The following is a 22,723-nucleotide window of genomic DNA, read 5'->3' as shown; positions in this document are numbered from 1 at the left end:
ATTAAAAAAAATATGTTATAAATACGTACAAGAAAACGCGCGATATCGCATTTATACTTATCGGATTGAAGAGTAGTACGTGTGCGTGTGTGTGAGTGAGTGTTACCGCATTTGCATGTTTGTGTGCGTAACGACTATGGTTCCTGGTTCGCCGTGCCGTCGTCACGCGGCCATAGAAACTACCTAATCGATGGAAAAATATCGATCGACCCTCGGCGAAGGTGAACCTTACCGAAAAGTACGCTCAGTCGAGTAAAGAACTCTCCACCTGTCACGTCGAAATACCAGTCGTCAGCTCGAAATTTCATTTTGCGATTTTTTGCAAGATCCACGTACCTATAGGATTGTGCGTTCTCTTTTCCTAGTTATTAAGCGTAAGGGTATGTCAATATTATTTTAACTTGAGTACAGTGAAAAACTTAATAATTATTATTTTTTTAAAACAAACAATTCCAGTTCGACTATTTTAAATTCGCTATTTTTAGTTTAAAATAAGGTTGAAATATATTGTCGCTTGTTCTGTACATACGAGTAGAAATCGATTTGAAAACAAGTTTTCCGAGTACACGCAATTTAAAAACGCAATCATGCTCGACATTTTCAATATATTGGTGTAGCAAATATAATTTTTTTGCTTCAAGTATTTATCGTGCATGTAAAATATGCATATGAATTCAATTTCAAAATAAATACATTTTTGTGGCATTTTCAGTTCGCTGCCAAGATTGTAGAATAAAATGACAGCAATAATGTACGACTCCAAGCCGAACAATCACATTTTTCTAACTCCTCGAGTACCTCAAGGACTAGCAGCAGCTGTCGAAGGATTGACTCGGGAAGTCATCCGTCATCGCCCAGAAAACATATACATCTTCGCCGCTCATCACTTTGAGAAGCTGTTACGTCTTCGAGAGCAATACGATGACACTCCGGTAAACAAGAACAACATGAAAATTCTCCACGACATGAACGAGACGATAAAGGAGCGACATATCTACCTTGAGTCGAAAGATACGAATAATTATGTTCAGCACAGTGGATGGTCCCTAAACGAGACAGCAAAGGTCTTGGAACGTCATCGAAGTATCTTCGGAGAGAGCAATCAGAAGATCACTACCGAAGAAGTGCGAGAGCTTGCTAATGAGAAAATTTCACCGACATCGAAAATTCCGGTCACCAGTCCCAAGAAGTCGAAAGAAAGATGGTCGGGTATTGAAAATAAGAATATCACAAGTAAATATGCTGCAGCCAGTTCGAGCAGAAGAAGAGAGTCGCCGAGAGTCGGGACGCAAGATTGGCACAGCACTAGTAATAAACACGACAGCAAAACTACTCCGAAAATAATATCCCAAATACCTCTAGCAAAAGATATCAAAACAGAGTTGAAGAAAAATCGGATGAGCAGTAGAGAGAGAAAAAAGAGTGAAGAGAAGAAGATTCAAGTTGCTTGCGAATACAGCAAAGAGACGATAATCGAGAAAACGTCGAGGAGGTCGGTGGAGAAAACCAAGAGAAATTACGAGACTCGAACCGAACAGCGCAAAACCTCCCGAACGGAGGACACCACGAAAAAGAGAACCGAAACTACAGATTCACCGAAGCTCAAAAAATCTTCAAGATCGGTCAGTATGGACCACGTGAAAAACTACGTCGTGCAGAATTTCGTCGGGATGACGAGTTTGGACGAACTTCAAACGCCGAGCTACGTGGAAAAAGTCCAGGAAGTGATCGACGAAACGTCGATGATCATCAAGGAAAAGGTAGAAGCTTTGAAAACCGGCGTCGTCAAAGCATCCCGATCGAAACACTCGAAGAAGGACAGATCTGCTAGTAGTGACGAACATTCGAAAACTTCGACCAAATCCACTGAGAGCGACAAGCAATCGCCTAAAAATGTCGACAATGATAAATCGGAATCCAAGAATTCTGACAATTCGGAAGGCTCAAACGAGTCGAAAATTTCGTTACCAGCAGTAAGGCCACCTTCTTCCAAATCTACATCCAGAAGCTTATCGGCTCGAAGCGATTCCGACGGTTTAGTTTTACCACCGATTTCACCCGAATTCACCAAGTCGGAGAAAGTGAAAGAAGAGTTGGTTCTTCCCGTACTGTCGCCGCCGCGTAGTACCACTACGTCACCCGATGTTCCTGTAAATCCAGTCGTCACAGTCGAAAAACCTGCGGATACGAAGGATGAGAAGAATGCGAAAGATGCGAAGGATGCTAATCACGAGGAAGAATTTCAAGATAGTCTAAACGTAACGCCAGAGCCAAGGGATCCAGATCAGAGGCCGGATTCTCTTGAGACTTCCGAAGTCGTGGACAAGAGCGACAGCAGTGGACACGTCAGTCCTCTCGAGACGTTGAAGGATAAGCTGCTGGAGATCGAGGAGGTGCAAAAACGCATCGAAGGAGTCCTAGATGATACCAAAACTACCGATGAGAAGGCGAACGATGACGCTGGAATCGCTTTGAACATCCAAGATAAACTCTTGAAAATCCACGAGTCGGAGAAGCGAATTGAAAAGATTTTGGATTCGCAATCGGCGGATGCAGATGAACGTAAAACTGATATAGAAAGAAAATTGAAGGAGTTGGAAGACGCCGAGAAGAGAATAGAAAATATTTTCGTTAGCGAAAGCGATAGGGAAAGTTCAAACAAGACAGACGTGATGGTGGTTGAGCAGAAAGACAACGCTATTTTGACAACCAAGAAAATTGAGAAGGAAGGTGACAATGGTCATGAAAAAGAAAGCAGGTCTGCTAGTAATTCAGGAAAAAGCACGCAGAGCATCAAGGAGGAGAAAACTATTCCAACGTCTGCAGTAGACACTCGCGTTCTGTCGCCGCATTCCTACATCCTCACCGAAGGTTCTCCATACGATATTCCAGACTCGGTGACGACCGTGATAATACCCGACAGAAACCCATCTCCAGACTCTGACACTCTCAACATCGAGATAGAAAACGACAAAATTTACACGACGCTCCTATCGTCGAAAGAACTAAAAGAGGTACAAGCGGACGATTTCTCGGCCGAGACATCCGAGGACCAGACGAGCAGTATTCACGACGCTTTCGGCGAACCCGTAGAAGACACAGAGAACGTGGAAACTTCCACCGTCGACGTAGAACTCATGCGCGGCATCAAAGCCAGCCACGACATAATCGTGTCACGCCAAGATCTCGATCTTATACAGGAGGAACGCGACAAGGAGGAGGCAATCGATTCCGAGGACGAGAAAGTTCTAAAAGTCGTCACGAGCTCTCTGGAAGAAATTCTAGACAAAAGCGAAGTGGAGTACGTGTCCAAGGAGGAAATACAGAGCGTCGTGAAAAATGTTCAAAAAGAGGAGCCTGAAGAAAGTTCTCCGGAGGCCGCGAAGACGGGCGAATACGTGTCAACCACCGATGAAACGAAGGAGAGCAGCGCCGACGACAATCTCGTTGAGACCGCGGAAGTCGTCGAAAATTCTCTGGATATCGAGGAAATTACCGCGAGATCGGGTGAGTCGTCCAACGAATTAAAAGAAACCTCCGCGTTGACCGACAGGTCAAGCTTGTCGTTCGATCCAGCCGTGCCCATTGTACCAGAATTGAATTTGGATTCTCTGCCGGACTTGACGATCTCGTCATTCAACATAACCGACGACGAGCAAAAGATCAATCAGACCGAGAGCAAGAAATCAAGCTCGTCGGAGGCTACTCTCAGTTTAACGGACGGAACAAAAGAACTTTCGAGCGACGATAAAAAGTCTCTCGGCGATAAAGAGATGACGAACCTTGAGAAAAACGAAGAACAAACGCGACAATTAGACGACAGCGGTAAACAAGAAAATCGGGAAGCCATGGAGGAGGCTGCAAACGATTCCACAGAAAAATTAGAAAGCACCAGCCAAGTCGTAACAGACGACGTGGCGGAGAAGCTCGAAACGGAAGAGTACGAGAAGCTCGAGAAGATTTTGATATCCAGCGTAGCGGCGGAAGATAAAAAACAAGCGTCCGAAAACACTCATCAGAGTGAGAAAATCGGCCTAGACGAGGCGGCTTCTGAATGGAAAGCTCGGATAGTGAATCATACCGGCGACGACGAGGGCGTGCCAGATGATATTAATAAATTTGTTTGCGACGACGAGAGCGGTGAAAATAAACAAACAATTCAGCAGCAATCGGCGCATCAGAGTGACAATGCAGAATCGTCATCGCGGGTCGATATCGTCGAAAACGAGCAGCAATTGCCCGTTGAGTCGTCGAGTCAATGCACGGACAAGCTGGATGATCTTTCAATCAAGACAAATGCCGATGAAGTCGCGTCGCAGATTGATAATCAGAGCCTCGACACCAGCTCAAAACCAGAAGAAGAAGAAGAAGAAAAAGAAGAAAAAGTCGATGCCGAGAAATCTTCTGGAGACGTTGCCACAAAGGAGGAAACGAGCGACGAGAAGAAGCACTGCTCCATATATGTACCGGAAACGAGCAAGGACCTCAGCACGGAGTCCACCGAGTCGAGCACCTTCATGTCGGCGGCGACCAAGATTCAAGCAGGTAAGGCATTTTTCGTAAAAATAAAGAAAGCGTTATTATTATCCGTGCGAAAAAAAACACATGCAATCATATGTTCCCCGTTATATCAAGGTGTTCGTGGCTTTCTGACGCGGCGTCGCCTGCAGAGCACGCAACGTCGCAGTTCCACTTTGGACAGCGTTCCATCGATCCAGGAGAGCTTTGCGGTGAGTCTCAAGGAATTTCCTTAAGCGACGACTGGCCGCACACGCTATACGTACATTTCCTCGACTACGTGCGTAAATACAGGCCGCTTAAATTCACGCTGATGCAGCGCACGTAGCCCCGAAGGCGTTATTTTCTCAAAGAGGGACGATTTCGAAACTCTCGGCGAATCATCATTACCGTTATTATTATTATTATTATATCGATTGAATAATTCAGGCTATTTCTACGTTATAATAAATTCACGAGAATCTAATTGAAAAGCACTCTGTTCGATTTACCGCGAGAGAGCGACGATGTCGGCTGACGTCACGTATAGGCGCGCGCGCGTACTACACACATGTTAATTTCTATTTCGGTCGGAAGGCCAGGGTAATTTAAAATCGTGGATTTTATTATTTTCGTTGAATGTTTATTGCCTTTTCGCTATATTATTAATTTTTCTCATATCCGCGTGTAGCGCCATTAGCTATACTTTTAATTCAACTCGAGGAAAGTCGCGCACCTGTGTTTGTTTATTTATTTTTTCAAGCTCGATCGTATAGTATAAGGTCGAGTAAATAAAACGCGTGCAGATGCATGTTTATCGCTTTTTCGTTCGGCGCGCGCTGCGCGATTCTTACGAGAGCGACGTTAGGTCGATTCGACGCTGTGTAAGTTTAGTACAAATTGACTGGATTCGGGGGAGAGACAGATGGTACCGTGGGTCGCGCTGTAACTGTTTGCGGCACGCTATCCCACGCTCTATTTTTTTGATGAATTGCGCATAGAACGCCACATGGCATAGCCGCGCATTTTTATGCGATGTTGACTACTGTATTATATGAAGAAAGTTTTTGCTTCGCCTATTAATTTTTCGTTTGATGCCTTCTCGAAGTTTGTATTTTATTTTGTAAAAGGCACGTATAATACAGACGCACAACGACAGAAGCCTGTCTATTTACCCAAGCAGCTAAAATAAAACGAAAGCCGGCGTGAAAGCTGACGATTCAGAAATACCCGTCGACTGGCGACGACTGGCAAGTTCATATACGTTTCATGTCAGCGCGGGAAAAGGCCTCGGCTGAAGAGCAACAGCACGTTTCTGACGTCGTGTAAATTTAACCGGGCGCATCTTGACCTTGTGATTGACAAGCTGATGCGCGCTGCGCATTCGCCCCTCGAGAGTAGCCGTATACCGCACACACTCGCTTTTTGCTGTCTTTCAAAATCCACTTTTGCCAATCGACTGATTTGCTTCATTTTTTCACTACTTATGATCCACTGCAAATAGACACAGAAGCACTACACGTTAAATGACAAAAATGATGAATTTGACTGAATTTTTAAAAAACTTGCTCAGGTCGAAAACTCAACTCCAGCCGAGATTCGGAGCATACCGTCAACGACGCACCTGATACCGATTGTCGAGAGCGCCTCCTCGATATCGGATGCGCGCTCTCGAAAGAAACTCCGACGCGAGGACGCTGTTCAGCGCACGACGCTATCGGTGGAAAACGCCTTCGCGGAAAATCAACTGCAGCACACCGGCGAGTTCCACGACTGCATTCCGCTGCCGGTGCTCGACGCGGCCGGTGTTCTCGCGTTGAAGCTTGCGAGACAACAACAGCAGCAGCAGCAATCCGACAGGTCGGATAACGGCGATGTATCGGTTGTCGAGGAAGTGAAGGACAAGACGAAGGATGACGAAGCCAAGAACGTGGAGCAGCTGCTGGGCAAGATCCTGATGGAACACGCGACGATTCCGGGTCCCACCGCCAAGCTGGGGCCGTTCGTCGACGTGGTACTCTTACCCGGTGACACCGAGGCCATGCTGCAGAACAGCTACCTGAACTTCATAACCAGCGTAGAGGACGTGGCGAACGAGCTCTTCCCGGACCCGCTGATGCGCACGGGAACACCCAAGGGCGTCATCATCGAGGAGATCACAAGCCTAGACGACATCAAGAGCGTTGGTCCGCCCACGGAGAGCGTCAGCTCGGAGATCGAGACCGAGTCCAAGAAGGATGAATCCAGTAGTAAGGAAGCTCCGGCGCAGAACACCGAAAGCTCGGAAATCAAACCAAGCGTGGAGCCTGGAAAAGCTGTAGCCGTGGAGGAACCAGCGAAAACCAAGCCCGAAGCTCAGGAAAAAGAGGAGGTATCGATCTCCACCTCGGAAGAGCCCCTCTCTATGAACATCGACGAGGTACTAGGGCTGGGCGACGAGGACGAAAACTCCCGCAAGCCAGTCCGAGCCATGACCAAGCTCGCCTCGGCAGAGCTCATACCAAGGACGAGCAGCCTTTCGCAGGAGAGCCACTTGAGCGACGAGCGAACCAAGTCACCGGTCACCATGATGCAGATAGCACCAGGTGCGAGCGTCGAGGAAAAGTCCGAGGACAAAAGCACGGATCTGACCGCCAAGGAGGGCAGCAGCACCGAGGAAAAGGAGCAGGAGAGTCCCAATACCCAGAAAAAGTCCAACGACACCGCTTGAATTCCCCGTAGCGTTAGTGTCATCGCGCGTTTACATACTGTATACATTTATTATCTATTCAAATCTGCATAGGCTGTAATCACGGATACCGTTTATCGCATATCGTCTGCATTAGAAATAACGTTTTACACAACGCCGCACTGTCTGCTCCGTAACAAAATCGAATCCGCGGGTAAAAGCCGCCACAGCATCGCAAGCTCGCGTTAACTCCTTATATAAACCGTCGGCGGCGATCGCCCTCGTCTGTCTTTTTTCCTCGCTTCTCTTGCGCGCTCGTGAATCACTCGGCACACAGCGCCGTATTTTTGTACTTACCGCAGCGCGCAGCTTACCCGGCTCGCGCGTTAATTTATAAATACCGTCTGCATTTTTATCGGCCGGCGAATCTTGCGGGCTCCGCGGAATGCGATCGGTATTTCGGTGCTACTTGGCGGCGGCCTATGGACTATGTATACTCGCTTGCGTAATTCGGGTGTGAATGGGGCGGCGAAGCTCTCTCTCTCTCTCTCTCTCTCTCTCTCTCTCTCTCTCTCTCTCTCTCTCTCTCTCTCTCTTGCTCGCAAATTAGTCGCTGGCGGAAATCCCTACTCGCGCAAGCCCGCTCGCGCTCCTCAAAGGCATTTTCATTGACAACGCGTATGTGACGCAAGTCGACATCCCGTATACGTTTATAGGTGCGCGCGATGAGCGCGTATTAATAGCGAGAGCGAGCGCGCCGCCCAGTGTACAGCGGATTTGCGCGTAGCTGCGATTATCCGCGCCGTATAAATAAATGACTGTACTCGCCGAGTCGAGCTTCGAGTTTCTTATATAGCTGTTTACAGCCGAACGGAGAAGAAGAAGTTGGTCGGATCTCGCACGCGCGCGCGAGATGAGTCAGCTGCCGCGGAGATCTCGCTCTCATTTTCTTGTTTGCGCGATTCAATTGAGCGCTGGCGACACAATTGATCCTCGTCATCTCTCTCTCTCTCTCCCGTGAATTGTTCGCGCATATAGTCGGTCTCTCCGATATACGTCATTCGTTTATAAATCGGGAGAGTCGGTGGTCGGTTTTGTTTCTGCCGCTTGCGCGCGCGCGCGCGCGCTGCGGGCGTATGCGTATATAAAAGGAAGCCAAGCGCACGATACAACACACACAAACGCTGTATATTTACTCGCGCGCGAGCAAGCGCAGTTGAGCGAGATAAACGCATGCGCAGAGTCGAGAGCGCGCGGTCCGATAGTTTATCCGAAAAATCATCGACGAGCGCAGTGTAGTAGTGGCGAGCGATCGAGACGTCGAGGCGATCATGTCCGAGGACAAGTCGGTCGAGGAGGTCCAGGGCGCGGACAAAGCTGCGGCTAAGATTCAAGCGGGATTCCGGGGCTACCGGGTGAGGAAGAGGCTTCAGGAGGAGAAAAAGGCCAAGGAGAAGAATCAGAACGACGAGGCGTCCGCCGATTCCGAGGAGGAGTCGCACCAGGACCACATGGTTGGGAGTAGTTTTATTATTTTTCTTATAAGTACCACTGTGCTCGAAACGATCTCTGACAGGCGCCTGTACCAAGTGTGTGTGCGCCTTTTTAATGTCTTGCGGAAAATGTCAAACTCTGGTCACCTCATGTGTGCGTTTTGTGTAAAATTACAGATTTGAGAGGAGGATTTTGCCGGTATGGTGATCATGACTGAAAGAAAGTTCGCTCGCCTAGGCGACTTATGTAAAAAGGAAGATTTTTCTGTATCACGAGATGGTGAATACGATTTGGCGAACTGATATATAAAATAGTCGTGCGGCCTATACACGCACTTGCGGAATATGTATAAAATTAGCAATACACGAAGAGTATATACGTCAGCAAGCTGAGCATTTTTAACTTTTCCCCTGTCTATACATCTATTTTTTTCGCTCTCTCTCTTTTTCGGACACATTTGAACGCCCGCACAGGGCGGTTGACTGACCCGCGCTATGTATAATAATAAATTGAAATCATAAAAAAGACTCGCTAGCGCTTGTTTTTCGTGAGAGAGAACAAGCTTTCGGGCGTCGCGCGTAATTCTCGGAAAATAATGCCTCTAGGCAAGTTAATTATAGTCGCTGCTAAATCAAGTTATCTAACTTGTAGGGGCGAGTATATAGTATATACCTACGAACCAAGTCTCTCGAAAACCGTTCGAGCGCGAATCCTGCACTCGCGCGATTGGCATAAAAAGTAAATACCCTCCGCGCCAACTTGCATGCCCGCGCGTGCGGTAACTATATAGATAACGCACAGGAGCCTCTCGAAGTTTCAACAGTTTATCCATCTCCTCGTCGTAAACCAACGAAATATATTCCTTCTCAAGATGTCTAAATTTAAAGTAGCTTTAGAACAAAGAACCTCACACGTACGCGCACACTCGCTAATTTGCATAGCGCACTACAGAGATCGTTTCGAGCTTGCGCCGTAAAAAAAAAACTCGCTCCACATTCCAATGTCTCACCGTCTCTCTTTCCCTGCACACAGGAGAACAGCAACAAGTCTAACGACGGCCTGTTGGAGGACAAGTCGGCGACCAAGATCCAAGCCGGCATCCGCGGCTACCTGGTGCGGAAACGTCAACAGGCCGAGCAGGCCGCGGCGACGCGGATCCAGGCGGGCTTCCGTGGCTTCAGGACGCGCAAGCTCCTCAAACAGAGCGGCCAGTGACGACGGCGAAGAGTGATGCGATTTAAAGTGCGCGCCCAATGGCACCGACCCAGATACCTGACAGGCCAACTTCCGCCCTGTCTCTATACGTCCGTGTGCGCGCGCGTGTGTACGTTGATAGTTGGCAGCGCGGTCAGGCTGATCACGAGGTGTGCTACTGTTGCGGCCGAAAAAAAAGTATGCGAGGGAATATGGGTGTACTGTGTGTAGAGGTATAATCAATCGCATTTTGGTGGTGGTTTTTCGGAGGTGGTGTGAGTCTGATGTGTAACTCGTATTTTTTTTACATTCTACAGTGTAGCCTGTGTGTCATATGTATTTTAACGTAGGAGGATACGTTTCACGAGAGATAAATTTGTATATTATTTTCTATGATATATATTCCAGAATGCGTGTGTATTTTTAGAGGTTTGAATGATGATATAATGCAATAAATTCTGTTGTTGGTCATTTACGATCGAGATTTTGTACACTGTACTCTTTGTGTGTTTCGGAGAGTAAAGTAGGAGAACAGGCAAGGCCGATTCGTCAAAACTTCTATTATAGGCTATTTTAACGTTTATTTCAATGGCCGCTGAATATCATTGTCTCCGCGCTGGTACAATGAGATTGATTGTGCAAAGGGGAACAGCAGTTTGCGCAACGAGTTTTAACCGTCTCCGCGCGCTAATTAGTGTGTATTCACTGTAATAATGAAACTTGTTTACACGAGTGTTTGATCGATTCTTCAATGTATTTTTATATCCGCGAAATGTTATAGTTTGCTGTCAGTTGGTATATAAGAGGAAATTCCTCGCATATGCGGATTACTCATTAGTTGCATAAATAAACACACTCGTGTGCAATTGTACATACATCATTGTATTTCTGTAATTTCTCGAAAAAGTTTATCAACGTTATTTTTTCCTCTGAATTTATCTCGAAGATAACGTCCATGTCTGCAGATATTTAAATATTTATATTACTCAAACAAACGAAAAATCAATAAACCTATATTTAAATACACTGAATGAGTCAAGTGTTCCGAAATGCACTGATAGTCACAGCCCTTGAAATATTTCCGAGATCTCATAAATCATATTTTAACTAGTGCTATATGCGCGCGCGCGCGCGCGCGAGTCTAGTGCATCGTTCTAAATGAGCTCTACAATTGTGTAAACACACAGCTTAGCCTTCTCTTCCAAGTGTTCGATGGCAGCACTTGTTTCTAAACCATGAAACGTCGTAAAAATTTTAAGCGCTACTCTGTAGTGTGAAACATATATAGAGCTGGTTGTTTGTGCATGAAACGCTGTAAAAATAAATTCATTTCTGCAATACATCTTAATTTTATCATTTCGAGATTCGAAATATGGCAATGAAAGCCCCAATCGAATAATTTACTACATATTGTAAGAGGAAAATAAAAATTCTTAAATCATGCGGCAACTTACATCGCACTGAAAAAAATCTTTGTTTTTCAAGCGAGCGAAATTGTTTCGTGACTGGACTATACCACGATCGAGTATTATTGTTTGTCGTCAAATTCCCCGTCGAGTCTTATCTATTGCGAGTTTATGACTCTTACTTCACTATAATAATTATGAATGAATCTCTATGGAAAAGTAAGAGCAGCGCGCGGTAAACAAGTTCAAATAAAACACTAATAGCCGGACTCTCGCACGACAACATCGACGATAATATATATACGACTCACAGATTTCTGCGGGCCAATTAATAACAAACATGAATTCGATATTTGTAATCGTTTATTTGAAGTATCAAGCTCGAACAAAGAAGCGCCTTTCAAATAATTATACAGTCGAAAAAAAAAAGGTACAATATTTTCGCCAGCGTGAAATTATTATAACTGAACTTATAATAGTTTATATTATATAAATGATGACAAAAAGGATACGTCGGTCGATCGTAAACCGGTACACATGTACAGAGTAGTAATAGCTGTTTTTATATAGTTGTTTTTTGTTTATTTTTTCCTTTATTCATTGATTATAAATGCACACTGGTTGACTAGTCAATTGAGAAAAGCGTTGAATTGCGCGCACGTGGCTTGCACGGCGACAGCGATCGACTGCAATACTGATATCCCCTGAATTCAACTGTGCAACGCCGATATGACTCTTTCTTTCTTCTCTCCGTCTCTTTCACTCTCACTCTACACTTGGACAAGCATCATGGCAAACACATTTGTTTTCACGGCTTGTTTATCGCTCTATCAAATGAAATCGACACAAGCATTAGGCTCGTCTCTTTCTCTCTTTCTCTGGTTCTCCGTTGCAAATCTCACTCACAGCCAGTAAAATGCGCGCGTACATACAATAATAATATTCATCTATATGTATATATGGATGTGTGTGTGTGGGTGTGTGTATGTCAGCCTCGGAGAATTATACATTTACATATAAGTATAACATAAATATTATAACACAAAACTTATATATGCGAGCAGACGGCGCGTCGCACGCAAAAATCATAGCTTCGCTTTTCTTTTTATCACAAAATCGCTATATATGTATATATATATATATATATATATATATATATATCGACGCAACGCAATGATTTTTCATCCTTTACCTATTACTGAGATCTCACGAATGGAATGGAGCAATAAATAAAAATAACGATCAAAATGATAATCATGATCGAAAAATAAGCGATTCCAGCGCAATCGGCCGTGCAGTTTACTTGTCGAGCTGAAGTCCGTGCATGCTGTGGTCCTGGTGGCGCAGCTGCATCTGCTGTTCGAGTATCGGACAGAAGCCGGAGAAGCACTCGAGGGTGTCGATGCTGCAGCCGGTGCACTTGTTGCATCGGCAGTACATGCCGTCACCGCATTCGCCGTACTTGTTGCGCACACCGCCGCACATCTCGCCCGGTCCCTGAAAAACCATGCGAATTTTTTGTTACGCACGTGTGTCTGACTCGATCGAGCGATTTCTACTGGTTTGCAAAACCGAGGCTAACCGGTTTATATATAACGTAAAATTTCGTTTGTAGGCATTATACTCGTATAGCACCGATGGGGCGATTAGGTCGAGGAAACTTTCGACGTTTCTTATGCGGCGGACAAAAATTGACGATTCTAATTCGCACTATTCCAATAGACGGCTTTATTATCGGAAAACTATTTACTTTAAAACTCCCCGACGGCTGGTGACCTTAATCCCAATCTGCGAGAGAGGCTTCTTGGTAGACGCGAAAATTAGCGATAGCGCAAATTGCCGTTTCGCAACATAACTCGCGGCCGAAAGGCCGGCTATAACAAACAATCACCCGAAAAAAAATTTGAGGGAAGAGCCTAAAATTAAAAACAAAAAAAAAAAAAGAAAGAGCTTACCTTGAGACACTCGTCCAGTCCGCACCAGAGCGAATAGGCCGAGCCGTACTTGCACTGTTTGCAGTTGGCTCCGCAACCCTCGCACTCGGATCTCTGCACGGCGCGCTCGATGATCGTCGGATGCCCGAGGAACCTGTCAGCCGAAAGCACGTCGTTCTAAGCGATGATATAAAGCTTTTTTTTTAAAAAATAAAAAATAGTCTACTCACATCGGCAGCGTGTTTAGCAGCAGCAGCAGCACGAGGACTTGGACAGTCTGTGTGGCTCGCATCGTGTTGTCTGGATCTATGGAAGAATGTACACGTGCGTGAGTATATATTCAAATGCGGCGAGTCCTTCCTTGCGCCAGCTTATCCATCTCGCGCGCGCTCCTCCGTCTTCCGAGTCGAACTGCAGCTCCGAAAAGCTCAGCCGGTCTCTCTAGCTCCCTTTCTCTCTCACACGCTTACGCAATAATCTACACTCTCGTCGACTATGCACATATAGGAGAGAGAGAGAGAGAGAGAGAGAGAGAGAGAGAGAGAGAGAGAGAGCGAAAGATAACGAAACACTGACCTGCTATCCGCCGGGGCCTTATCGAGCGGCTTATCGGACCTTTTTTACCTCAAGTGCGTTACCGAGTGAAAGAGGATTTTTAGGCGGCAGAAAGAGATAATTTTGTATTTATAAACGATGAGACTAAAATTTTTCCACGGGGGCCCTTGAGGGAAGAGCTGAACGCGCGGCGGCGGCGATGAGGAAAAGCCAAAGCGCGCGCGCGCGCGAGAGAGAGAGAGAGAGAGAGAGAGAGAGAGAGAGAGAGAGTTAATGAGCCTAGACTATGCGCAAGCTCGCTCGCGGTCCCTCTCCTGGCGAAAATAGCTCCTTTCTGCCCGATTACGCATCTGGGCTAATGACGAGAGAATATCGCGGGTCTCCGCGACGAGTGACGAGCCGTATTACGCTCGAAACTTTTCCTCCTCCGAAATAGCAGCAGCCTATTCCGGACCTTCCACAAAGGACGACTTCCATACGTCTACGAAGCTTCCTTCCTTCCTTCCGAGAGCGCATCGGATAGCCAGAGCTTGCGTCAAGTTACGCGCGCTGTGTAGTGCGGCGTTATATCGCGAGCTTGCGCTTATTAATAGAACGCCGCGCGACGAAGTTCATGCGCCAGAGAGAGCTTTTCGTTTTTCGCGGCTAGTGTCAGCGCGAAATCCGGGCTATCCGCACGTCGATATTTCGGTTCTTACCGATCGCGCCTGTGTTTTATGTATATATACCGATTGTATCGCGATAAAATCGTGTCGGCTTGAGGCGATAGACGCTCGTAGAGAGGAGAGGAACGAGCAGAGCTAGATCGAGTTTTCTAGAAACACCGAGAATATATATACAAGTAGTCGAGAGGAGTCGGAAATTCGCCAAGTTTATCTGCGATGGAGCCTACGCGCAGTCGAGACGCCGAGGTTCAAGGTAGAGCGAGTCGTATAACGATATTGAGTCGATTTTATAATTGACTCTGGCTCTCGATCTCGCAGCGGTATTGCGTTAGCTTGACACGCAAACACACTCGGTGAACTGTGTATACTATACTGTGGGAAAAAAAATCGGTTCTTCATATAGTCCGAACAACGTACAAGTCCAAAGTTTGTTTATCCCCGCGATTTTTGAGCTCGAAATCGTTATTCAATAATTTAACGCGTATTTAACTTTTGTTGTTTTTTTTTTCCTCTCTCTCGAACTTTATAACTTATCTCTCGCGCATAGTTTACATAAACACGCAGCCGTGTATAAAAATAGACCCGAACTTTATCTCCATCAGAAACGTGCGCGCGGCGAAGGGTCGTGTGAGAGTAACCGATAAGAAAGCCAAAATACAGTAAGATATAGGGCTGTATATATGTATATAGAGCGAAGAGAGTTGAAGTAAGCTCACCTTCTGGTCAGAGCTGTCTAGGCCTGGTGCTGTCCTGCGGTGCTGCGGACGTTGTGGAGGAGTCGCTGTTCCGCCGGCCGGTTTTATACCTCCCGCGAGCTCGTTCAAAACTTGCCGAAGGAGTATAAGCGTTGCCATGCAAAAGATGTACAGGGTGTCAGAAGCCATTTCCCCTATAGCGCGTCTCCTCCGGTTAGCCAGTCAGCTCCTTGACTGACAGGCCGTTTATTAGTATGCAAATTCTCAGCTTTCTCTCTCCCCCTCTCTCTCTCGATTAATAATATGACAGCTGCCCTCGCGTCGCTCGCTAGCCTCAGCTTGACCAGTATGAAGCAGCCCCCTGTAAGAAAATTGCGTTTTTCTCCGCGCAGGATCGAGGGTGGCGAGGCGCGTGTTGGCGAGGATGTTCGGCCCGCTCGACCGGGCGGAGAACGGCTTGCTGAAGATGAGAAATTTCTCGGCTATGGCCGAGCAGCTGCTCTTCTTCGTCCTGGCGGACAAGGTGCTGCTGCAGCCGAGACAGAGGATGACCGGCTTGTACAGTCTGATGTTCTACAACGTCATGGCCTACTGCGTAAGCTACGCGAAGGAGCTGGTGAGCAAGGAGGACTGGTCGCCCTACGTCACCCTCACCGAGACCTCGCAGATCAAGCATCTCGCCATGTCCGCCACGAAGATCGTCCTCGAGTGGACCAAGGCCGTCACCTTCGTCGTCACGCTCGCCTTCGCCCTCCTGCTATTCGGACTCGAGCAGGGCCTACAGAATTACAAGTGAGATTCTTATCGGGCGCTGTTATACGATTATACAATATATAGCAATAGGGCTGGATCGGCTTTGCCGACGGATGAGCAGCTGTCGACGATTGACTTTAATGGCCTGATTCGAGCATGACGGGGCTTTGAATAGATTAGGCATTTTTATTAACCCAGAAGATACTCTTGTCAGGCTGCGACACGCTAACGTGCCGGAGTTATAATGAGAGTTTTTGTGAAAAATTGGAATTATTGCTTTATCTAGTTCTTGCGCTGCCAAGTAGTAGCGGTCAGATTTCGGCGAGACGCGCTTAATTTTTTCCTCTATTTGAGAACATTCGATAATTTTTTATAAATATAAATTAGCAGTTTTCGTTGAACTAATCAGCCTTTTTACGTGTTAACGCAGACCATCGATAATCTACACAGTCGTCACCTCGGCCTACTACATGGCAACCGAGAAGGTCTTCATCGACATGTTTGCCAGCGTGCTGCGATTCTTCGAAATCGAAGCCCTGGAGAGCCTCGAAAATCTCTACGGCCCACTGATCCTCCGAGTCTTTACGATAACTCTGTCAACGTTATTTATTCTCCTGATAGTCCCTGTCGTCGTACCCTGGCGTCTGCTCTTCGTCGCGATCTACTTGAACGTTTACCTGAGATCCAAGGAACTGGTACAGACTCACTCGACTGCCCTGAAAAAGGAGTCGGAGATCCTGGCGAGGTACAGACACGCGACTCCCGAGGACATTCAAAATTTCGACGACGTCTGCGCGGTTTGCATATCCCCGATGAAAAGGGCTCGGGTCACGCCCTGTCAGCATCTGTTCCACGCCAGCTGCCTTCGAGAGTGTCTCAAGACTAGCGACTGCTGTCCGATGTGCAAACGATTGCTCGCCTTCGATTGAGAGACGCGTCGAGTGGTCGGCGATTTTTTTCAATTTTCGGCGCTTCTGGACACGCGGTATATCTCTTATACGTACTGCGTGTCGCTCTGTGATATTGTTATACGAAAAGCAGATTTATATCCATTCTCGTACTCGATTGTCGGATCGTTTTTATGATTAAAGCTACGATGAGATGATGTAGTTTTTATTTTGAATTTAGGCTAGGTTAATTATACGCTTGGCGAATCAATAATCAAACGTGTACAATTTCTTTATAATAATATTTAATATATGTATTATAACGAAATGTTTGTATATACAAGGATAATAGTTTTCTTTTTACCCATAAAAAATAAAACGTCGCTAGAAAAGGGTGAGTTGCTTTTCTGGAAATTTATGCAAACTTGAACATTTTTTTTATAGCAAAACTCAATAATTCATGAACCCTCTATTTGTATGCAAATTGTTTCTATTTTCATTATTCAAATTTTTCTATCATGTTTCTCCCTCGTACTTTTTGGTTACATCTTGGTAATCGCCATCTGGAGCTTCAAAGTCTTCTATGGGTGCTGTGTTAAGAGGGCCTTTTCTAGAATATGGCAGCAGATCAGGATCAATCTGCAATTGAAATTCGTCATCAAACATTCATTTTCATTTTTTTCTCATTCTGAAAAAGATTTTGTTGTTTAATATACCTGAATCGCTGCTTCGTAGAGTTCTTCCGACACTTCCTTCAGTTCTGAAATTGCCTTGTCCTGAGCAAACATGTACCTATCTATGAGTCGCAGAGTTTGGTAATGTTGCTTTGTTTTGTACTTATTCCATTCTTTGAATAATGCTGCCCTTTCCTCTAATGTTTCTGTTGTCAAAGCTGGTAAATCTCTTTTTCTTATTCTGGAGAATTGGGGAAATATTGGTTTCTTGTAATTTTATTTACAGTACCTAACAGCAAATGTATGAAAAAAAAATATTTACCCCAATTCCTGTTTCAGTGACATAGGAACCTCCATTTCAAAGATGGGCTTTAGTTGTTGAGCGTGTTTTTGCAACTTTCTAATGAATTTTTCCAATTTTCTTTTCCTACGCTCTTCTTTTGCCCTGATGATTGCTGGATCCATTTTTTTCTTCTTCTTCAATGGTTCTGCACTGTTGAAATAAGTGACAGTTATCTAATGCATATCGCTGAATATGAAAAAATTTTGAAAAATTACAATTATTCAACTTACAATAGAACGTTCGTGACGTTTAAACCTAGAGGTGCACTTGAAGAAATATTTCGAGTTGGAACAAAAACATTGTTCACCGCCAACCTGAATGAACGTCCTCTCATAAATAGTTGCAAAATTAAAATCGATTCAAATAATAAATAAAAAATACCTGGAAAAAGCATTTATAATCCCAGTACTGTACATGTTTTCTTAAAGCTAATATTCAACTAGAATTAACATATAGTTTTTAACTTATGACATCAATAATAACCATTATAACAAAACGAATATCAAAAAGATTTTCAGAATAACGTAACCTCTAAAATCTGTGTGTTTTGCTCACGAGGGATAAAATTTGTCAACTATAAGACATTTGTCCGAATAGATGATAAGTATTATATAAGATAAGATGCTTTACTCTAACTGACGACGGTTGCACTTATCTAACCCCCAAGATATCTCGGATCATCTGTACTTATGTCATCTACGCAAGATAACGAGCAGCCTACAACATTTCAGTCAATTCAGTGCAATTGCCGGATTCGGCTTGCATACTATCAACGAATACTATTTTAGCTAAATTACATACAAATATCAAGCTATTTAGATTAAAAGCACTGAAAATGTTTAAGCGAAAGTTAAAGGCTCTTGACTACTTCGATTGTGACAAGTTTAATGGAAATGGTAACGTATACATCCAACTCCCTAATGGATCTTAACCTGTATATTTTTCAATATATTTGTAATACTTTAAATGCTTGCATACATCTCTCTGATTTTGATTTATTTTTTTCATTATGTAGATCTACAACACGTTAAAAAGTTAGTGCCATGGCTGGAGGATCAAAAAATTCGGCAATATAAAATTGAAGATCGCAAAGACTTACAAAATATCAATTCTGATCAATGGCCAGCAACTTTTGAAAAATATTTAGAAGATGTTGGATGTCTACCTTTTCAAGCTCTTTTGGATAAAGTGGAATGGCTTATAGGTTTAGCAATAAGATTGGAGTTTGAAGATAATTGTGAGTAAATATTTAATTTTGGTATGCAAATGCAAATGGTACAATATTAACATCTTTTCTATTTCTAAGGTGAAAAATACAGGGCAATCACAAGCAGTAATGCAAAAAGTAAACACGAATCTGCTCCCAGTATTAAATCTTCAAATCCGCTAGACAATTTAGATTGTAAGTATTATTATTATTTAACAAAAAAGTAAAAAAAATGCCTATTTGGATTTTGTGCATGAAACTTGTTTACATTTTATTTCTCATTTTACAGTTCAAAGTAATGATTTCAAAGATGGAGTGAATGCATTGGCAAAACTATTAAATATACCTCAACATCCAAATCATCTGATAACGCTGGAAGCATGCAGTAAACTTATTTGTAAAAGACTGAATCCTAATGCAGTACAGAATCCAAATTCTGTAATAGTACGAGGAAAACCATTTCCTATTATGGAAACTGAGGTTGGATATAACATGGGTGATGCAGCATTAAACAAAGCTGCTAAAGTCTTAAGTTTGTTGTATATTCAAGATCTAAGAGATCTTCAAACTAAAATTAATGAAGCCATTGTTAGTGTACAAAGCATCACAGCTAATCCAAAAACAGACACAAAATTAGGCAGAGTAGGAAGATAAATTTATCGTATTTAATTACACTTAAATTAGGTTTTTGTAATATTACCGGAAACTCTCACGGAAAATAGAGTTTTTTACATGGCAGGAGTCCGAATAGACACTTCCAATATTACCACTTAAGTTATTTCACAAATATTGTATAAATTGTGATGGCAATAAAAAACCATTGATAATTTATAAATAATGTTGAACTTTATTTATTTTTATTTATAACCACAATTACATTTCTCCAAATTTAAAAAAAATGTTTGGAATGTACAATAAGTAATGCTCAATCATGTCACAACCTTCTACCTAGCAGATATCCAAGTTTTTAATCTCAGTAATAATAAAAAGATTTGTCTCAGCATTTATCTTAGAGTAGTTTTTTTACAGTATTTATAAGTTATATTACAAAGCAGATCAAAATGACATTGTAAGTTCTTAGTTTCATAAATTAAACATAAGATACTTATTTTACAATATTCGTGAATTATTTTATTTTTTTCATAAGTATACAAATATAAATGAATTATAAATTATTTGTGTGTGTAAATTAATATATGTATGCCTTTGTCATGTTTGTATCATCATTCTTGATTTGTTTAGCTTGTGCATACAGTGAGTAAAATTATTATTTTAATGAGAGATTAAATTGCTTTCTTCTATTACCGCTTGATTGGTAAAGTTTTTGAATTATACAACTTACTAACTTTCTTCTATTATCGCTTGATTGGCAATGTTTTTGAATTATACAAGTATCGTAAAATTGGATAATGATCATTGATATTCTAAGATCTGTTGATCTCACAAATACAAAAATAAAACTGTGAGAATAATAGATTTTATAGCACAGTGTGGCTAAAATACGCTGTTAAGTCACGCCTATCTGTGACTAAAGTAGTCCTTTTTTGCACCGTGTTTATCACACTCGCTACGCACGTGCGCTAACCTCACGGTGCAAATAAGGACTACTTTAGCAGTCTGTGCTATAAAATTTTGAGTGTGTCTCCGCGGCCGATATCGCGTACGCGAAAAAAAATGTAGCGTACGCGCGAAAATTTTAGCGTACGCGAAAACCACAGACAATTTCCCGGAAAAATTTTCGCGTACGCTACTAATCAACCTTTCGCGTGCGCTAAATCTGTCGCGTACGCTAGAAAATCAACTTTTCGCGTACGCTACAATAGTATACTATACCACGGGAGCCGAAAATTGCAATTAAAGTTTGCATTTTGAGGTTAGAGTGGTATAAATGAACTTTTCTTTTTTTTTTTAGCAATTCTTTCGCGTGCGCTAAAGTGCTCCAAATTTTCTTGTATGAAGCGAACGGAGTACTTGTATGAGAGATGGAGCGAGAGATTTTCTTGTTTAGGCAATTCTTTCGCGTACGCTAAAGTGCTCTACATTTCCTATATATAAAAGAAGCAACAAGAGTGACTTATGAAGGATGAATGAAACATCTCTATGTATAAGTACTCCGTTTGCTTCTTATAAGAAAATTTGGAGCACTTTAGCGTACGCGAAAGAATTGCTCTTAAAAATACTAACGTTCCTGAAAAGTTTATATCTAGCGTGCGCGAAAGATCTAGCGTACGCGAAAGGTTGATTTTTCTAGCGTGCGCGACAGATTTAGCGCACGCGAAATTTTCCCGGAAAATTTGTTAGTTGATTTCGCACACGCTACAAAGTTTTCGCGTACGCGATATCGGCCGCGGAGAGACACTCTAAAATTTTATACGATACTCTTGACTTAAATGGTTCAGTTTTACACGGCGCTTAGCGCCCTCGCTACGCTCGGGTGCTAACTGCGCCGTGTAAAAAAGAACCATTTAAGTCACACCTATCGTAATGTACTATTTTTTTATATATTTATGTATCAAGTCTTTTTTTGTCTTTATAAATATAAGCAGAAATCTTTGCCTAGTCAAATTTTTTGGATTATGAAATTTCCAATCTAAGATAATCTACACCTGTCTCGAGTGGCCCAAGGCACTGGCTCCTGCACAGCAGGTCTCTGATGTTCGTCTTGAAGAGAAGCTTGTAATGCTCTAGCAAAAGCTTCATCCTCGCTCATTGTACCTTGAAGACTTTGAAAAGAATTGGAATTGTTCCCACTACTGTTTTGCGCTGGCCTGCTCAAGGCATTCAACCTTTTTTGTCTAATAGATTCTTCTTTTCCCGCACAAGAATGGTCAGTTGGATGTCTATGCTTTAAACAATAATTTTTACCACAGTCTGTACAGTTCACCTGAACTATCTCTTTAATCTTGCAGCCTTTGGACGAACATTTATTGGTGAAAATTTTTCTGCGGCCTTTTCCAAAATCGGACTTGCAGTCGTTGTCAATATGCAAACTCACTGCTAAATCTGGAGGATCACCTCGCTTCGATGGGACTGGAGCATTGCACAATGGACATGTCGGTACTTGCACATCCTTTTTGTATGCACTAGGACAAGTGTGACCCACGTAGGATATGTGGTCGGTACAGAAAATCGATGCACAAGCATCACACTTGAGAGGTAGAATATCTAATCTGTTGCAGGTGTTCTCAGAGCAGTGTTCTCCAAGATTTGGAAATTCCATTGTGCCTAAAGATTCGTGAGAATACAAAAAACACTTAATATCTTGGTGCAATCATTGATTTGTTATGAAGCAAAAAATGAAAGGTTTACCTTATTTATAATTTTCTAAGAGGTAACTAGGTTTCGCTATATGTTAATGATGCAGCAAGGAAGACTTCAACAGACTGAATGCCACGTTAGTATTACGAAAAACTTTATATAGGGAAGGAATACGCACAGCCTTCCACTCCTTGCGTCATGTCATGACTGATCAAAATATGAACATCACAATTCACACATAGTGAAACGACCATGAGATCAGCAACCTACAGGAACACAAACTATAGAACACTATATGAGAGTAAATGCGCAATAGTAGAATAATGAAATCACTACAAAACGCAAACTTACTAAATCATCAAAAAAGAAATATTTTTTACTATTTTGCATGTTTTTTGTTTTTGTTTGCCAACTTTGTTTAAATTTACATGAAACCAACTTAATTTTTTATTTCACTGTGTAGAATTTTTAGGTTTTTATTTTAGAACAGGCC

General features: G+C 43.2%; 7 protein-coding genes across 9 annotated transcripts; 4 read left to right on the top strand and 3 right to left on the bottom strand.

Annotated features, from left to right (window-relative positions):
* Positions 1–2: 2 nt before the first annotated feature.
* LOC100679261 (titin homolog) lies at positions 3–10,728 on the top strand. Of its 3 annotated transcripts, none has more exons than XM_032599718.1 (5): positions 3–380; positions 713–4,545; positions 4,636–4,730; positions 6,071–8,679; positions 9,692–10,728. In XM_032599718.1, the coding sequence occupies exons 2-4, from the start codon at positions 738–740 to the stop codon at positions 7,205–7,207; spliced, it is 5,040 nt and encodes a 1,679-aa protein (XP_032455609.1). In that variant the 5' UTR covers positions 3–380; positions 713–737; the 3' UTR covers positions 7,208–8,679; positions 9,692–10,728. The 3 variants fall into 3 exon arrangements, with proteins under 3 accessions (XP_032455609.1, XP_003426151.2, XP_032455610.1); XM_003426103.5 differs by lacking the exon at positions 9,692–10,728 and adding an exon at positions 8,836–9,046; XM_032599719.1 differs by lacking the exon at positions 9,692–10,728 and adding an exon at positions 8,836–9,046 and having other exon boundaries at positions 6,071–8,756.
* Positions 8,497–9,874, top strand: LOC100120532 (abnormal spindle-like microcephaly-associated protein homolog). Its single transcript, XM_001604118.3, has 2 exons — positions 8,497–8,679; positions 9,692–9,874. The coding sequence occupies exons 1-2, from the start codon at positions 8,497–8,499 to the stop codon at positions 9,872–9,874; spliced, it is 366 nt and encodes a 121-aa protein (XP_001604168.1).
* A 1,830-nt stretch (positions 10,729–12,558) lies between the features above and the next one.
* Positions 12,559–15,297, bottom strand: NV_30142 (neuroparsin-like peptide). The gene is made up of 3 exons (NM_001167724.1): positions 15,130–15,297; positions 13,215–13,370; positions 12,559–12,756 (listed from the first exon to the last, which is right to left on the bottom strand). Exons 1-3 carry the CDS (start codon positions 15,295–15,297, stop codon positions 12,559–12,561), a joined length of 522 nt encoding a protein of 173 aa, NP_001161196.1.
* Positions 14,367–17,088, top strand: LOC100680105 (ERAD-associated E3 ubiquitin-protein ligase HRD1B). Its single transcript, XM_003426082.5, has 3 exons — positions 14,367–14,666; positions 15,501–15,900; positions 16,292–17,088. Exons 1-3 carry the CDS (start codon positions 14,630–14,632, stop codon positions 16,788–16,790), a joined length of 936 nt encoding a protein of 311 aa, XP_003426130.1. The 5' UTR covers positions 14,367–14,629; the 3' UTR covers positions 16,791–17,088.
* LOC100120606 (39S ribosomal protein L40, mitochondrial) lies at positions 17,037–18,503 on the bottom strand. The gene is made up of 5 exons (XM_001604494.6): positions 18,147–18,503; positions 17,996–18,079; positions 17,745–17,915; positions 17,465–17,663; positions 17,037–17,387 (listed from the first exon to the last, which is right to left on the bottom strand). The coding sequence occupies exons 1-5, from the start codon at positions 18,179–18,181 to the stop codon at positions 17,265–17,267; spliced, it is 612 nt and encodes a 203-aa protein (XP_001604544.1). The 5' UTR covers positions 18,182–18,503; the 3' UTR covers positions 17,037–17,264.
* LOC100120630 (RNA transcription, translation and transport factor protein) lies at positions 17,987–19,810 on the top strand. Its single transcript, XM_001604201.6, has 4 exons — positions 17,987–18,661; positions 18,781–19,002; positions 19,072–19,167; positions 19,262–19,810. Exons 1-4 carry the CDS (start codon positions 18,601–18,603, stop codon positions 19,624–19,626), a joined length of 744 nt encoding a protein of 247 aa, XP_001604251.1. The 5' UTR covers positions 17,987–18,600; the 3' UTR covers positions 19,627–19,810.
* LOC100120652 (AN1-type zinc finger protein 2A) lies at positions 19,797–22,506 on the bottom strand. Its single transcript, XM_016985459.3, has 2 exons — positions 22,282–22,506; positions 19,797–22,197 (listed from the first exon to the last, which is right to left on the bottom strand). Exon 2 carries the CDS (start codon positions 22,190–22,192, stop codon positions 21,563–21,565), a length of 630 nt encoding a protein of 209 aa, XP_016840948.1. The 5' UTR covers positions 22,193–22,197; positions 22,282–22,506; the 3' UTR covers positions 19,797–21,562.
* Positions 22,507–22,723: the final 217 nt, after the last annotated feature.

This window comes from Nasonia vitripennis, chromosome 4 (assembly GCF_009193385.2).
Source record: "Nasonia vitripennis strain AsymCx chromosome 4, Nvit_psr_1.1, whole genome shotgun sequence".
Taxonomy (NCBI): Eukaryota; Metazoa; Arthropoda; class Insecta; order Hymenoptera; family Pteromalidae; genus Nasonia; species Nasonia vitripennis.
Note: the sequence above shows the minus strand (reverse complement) of the source record. Positions and strands in the feature narration are given on the sequence as shown.

Excerpts from the sequence above, each read along its gene's own strand:
- LOC100120652 (XM_016985459.3), bottom strand. The coding sequence starts at position 22,192 with ATGGAATTTCCAAATCTTGGAGAACACTGCTCTGAGAACACCTGCAAC.
- LOC100120630 (XM_001604201.6), top strand. The coding sequence starts at position 18,601 with ATGTTTAAGCGAAAGTTAAAGGCTCTTGACTACTTCGATTGTGACAAG. Across the intron at positions 19,003-19,071 it reads ATTGGAGTTTGAAGATAATT|GTGAAAAATACAGGGCAATC; the intron begins GTGAGTAAATAT and ends TCTATTTCTAAG. Across the intron at positions 19,168-19,261 it reads TCCGCTAGACAATTTAGATT|TTCAAAGTAATGATTTCAAA; the intron begins GTAAGTATTATT and ends CTCATTTTACAG.
- LOC100680105 (XM_003426082.5), top strand. The coding sequence starts at position 14,630 with ATGGAGCCTACGCGCAGTCGAGACGCCGAGGTTCAAG. Across the intron at positions 14,667-15,500 it reads TCGAGACGCCGAGGTTCAAG|GATCGAGGGTGGCGAGGCGC; the intron begins GTAGAGCGAGTC and ends TTCTCCGCGCAG. Across the intron at positions 15,901-16,291 it reads CAGGGCCTACAGAATTACAA|ACCATCGATAATCTACACAG; the intron begins GTGAGATTCTTA and ends GTGTTAACGCAG.
- LOC100120606 (XM_001604494.6), bottom strand. The coding sequence starts at position 18,181 with ATGTACAGTACTGGGATTATAAATGCTTTTTCCAG. Across the intron at positions 18,080-18,146 it reads ATTATAAATGCTTTTTCCAG|GTTGGCGGTGAACAATGTTT; the intron begins GTATTTTTTATT and ends ACGTTCATTCAG. Across the intron at positions 17,388-17,464 it reads TCTACGAAGCAGCGATTCAG|ATTGATCCTGATCTGCTGCC; the intron begins GTATATTAAACA and ends TTTCAATTGCAG.
- LOC100120532 (XM_001604118.3), top strand. The coding sequence starts at position 8,497 with ATGTCCGAGGACAAGTCGGTCGAGGAGGTCCAGGGCGCGGACAAAGCT. Across the intron at positions 8,680-9,691 it reads AGTCGCACCAGGACCACATG|GAGAACAGCAACAAGTCTAA; the intron begins GTTGGGAGTAGT and ends CCCTGCACACAG.
- NV_30142 (NM_001167724.1), bottom strand. The coding sequence starts at position 15,297 with ATGGCTTCTGACACCCTGTACATCTTTTGCATGGCAACGCTTATACTC. Across the intron at positions 13,371-15,129 it reads TAGACAGCTCTGACCAGAAG|AACGACGTGCTTTCGGCTGA; the intron begins GTGAGCTTACTT and ends ATCATCGCTTAG. Across the intron at positions 12,757-13,214 it reads GACTGGACGAGTGTCTCAAG|GGACCGGGCGAGATGTGCGG; the intron begins GTAAGCTCTTTC and ends ATGGTTTTTCAG.
- LOC100679261 (XM_032599718.1), top strand. The coding sequence starts at position 738 with ATGACAGCAATAATGTACGACTCCAAGCCGAACAATCACATTTTTCTA. Across the intron at positions 4,546-4,635 it reads GGCGACCAAGATTCAAGCAG|GTGTTCGTGGCTTTCTGACG; the intron begins GTAAGGCATTTT and ends CGTTATATCAAG. Across the intron at positions 4,731-6,070 it reads CGATCCAGGAGAGCTTTGCG|GTCGAAAACTCAACTCCAGC; the intron begins GTGAGTCTCAAG and ends AAACTTGCTCAG.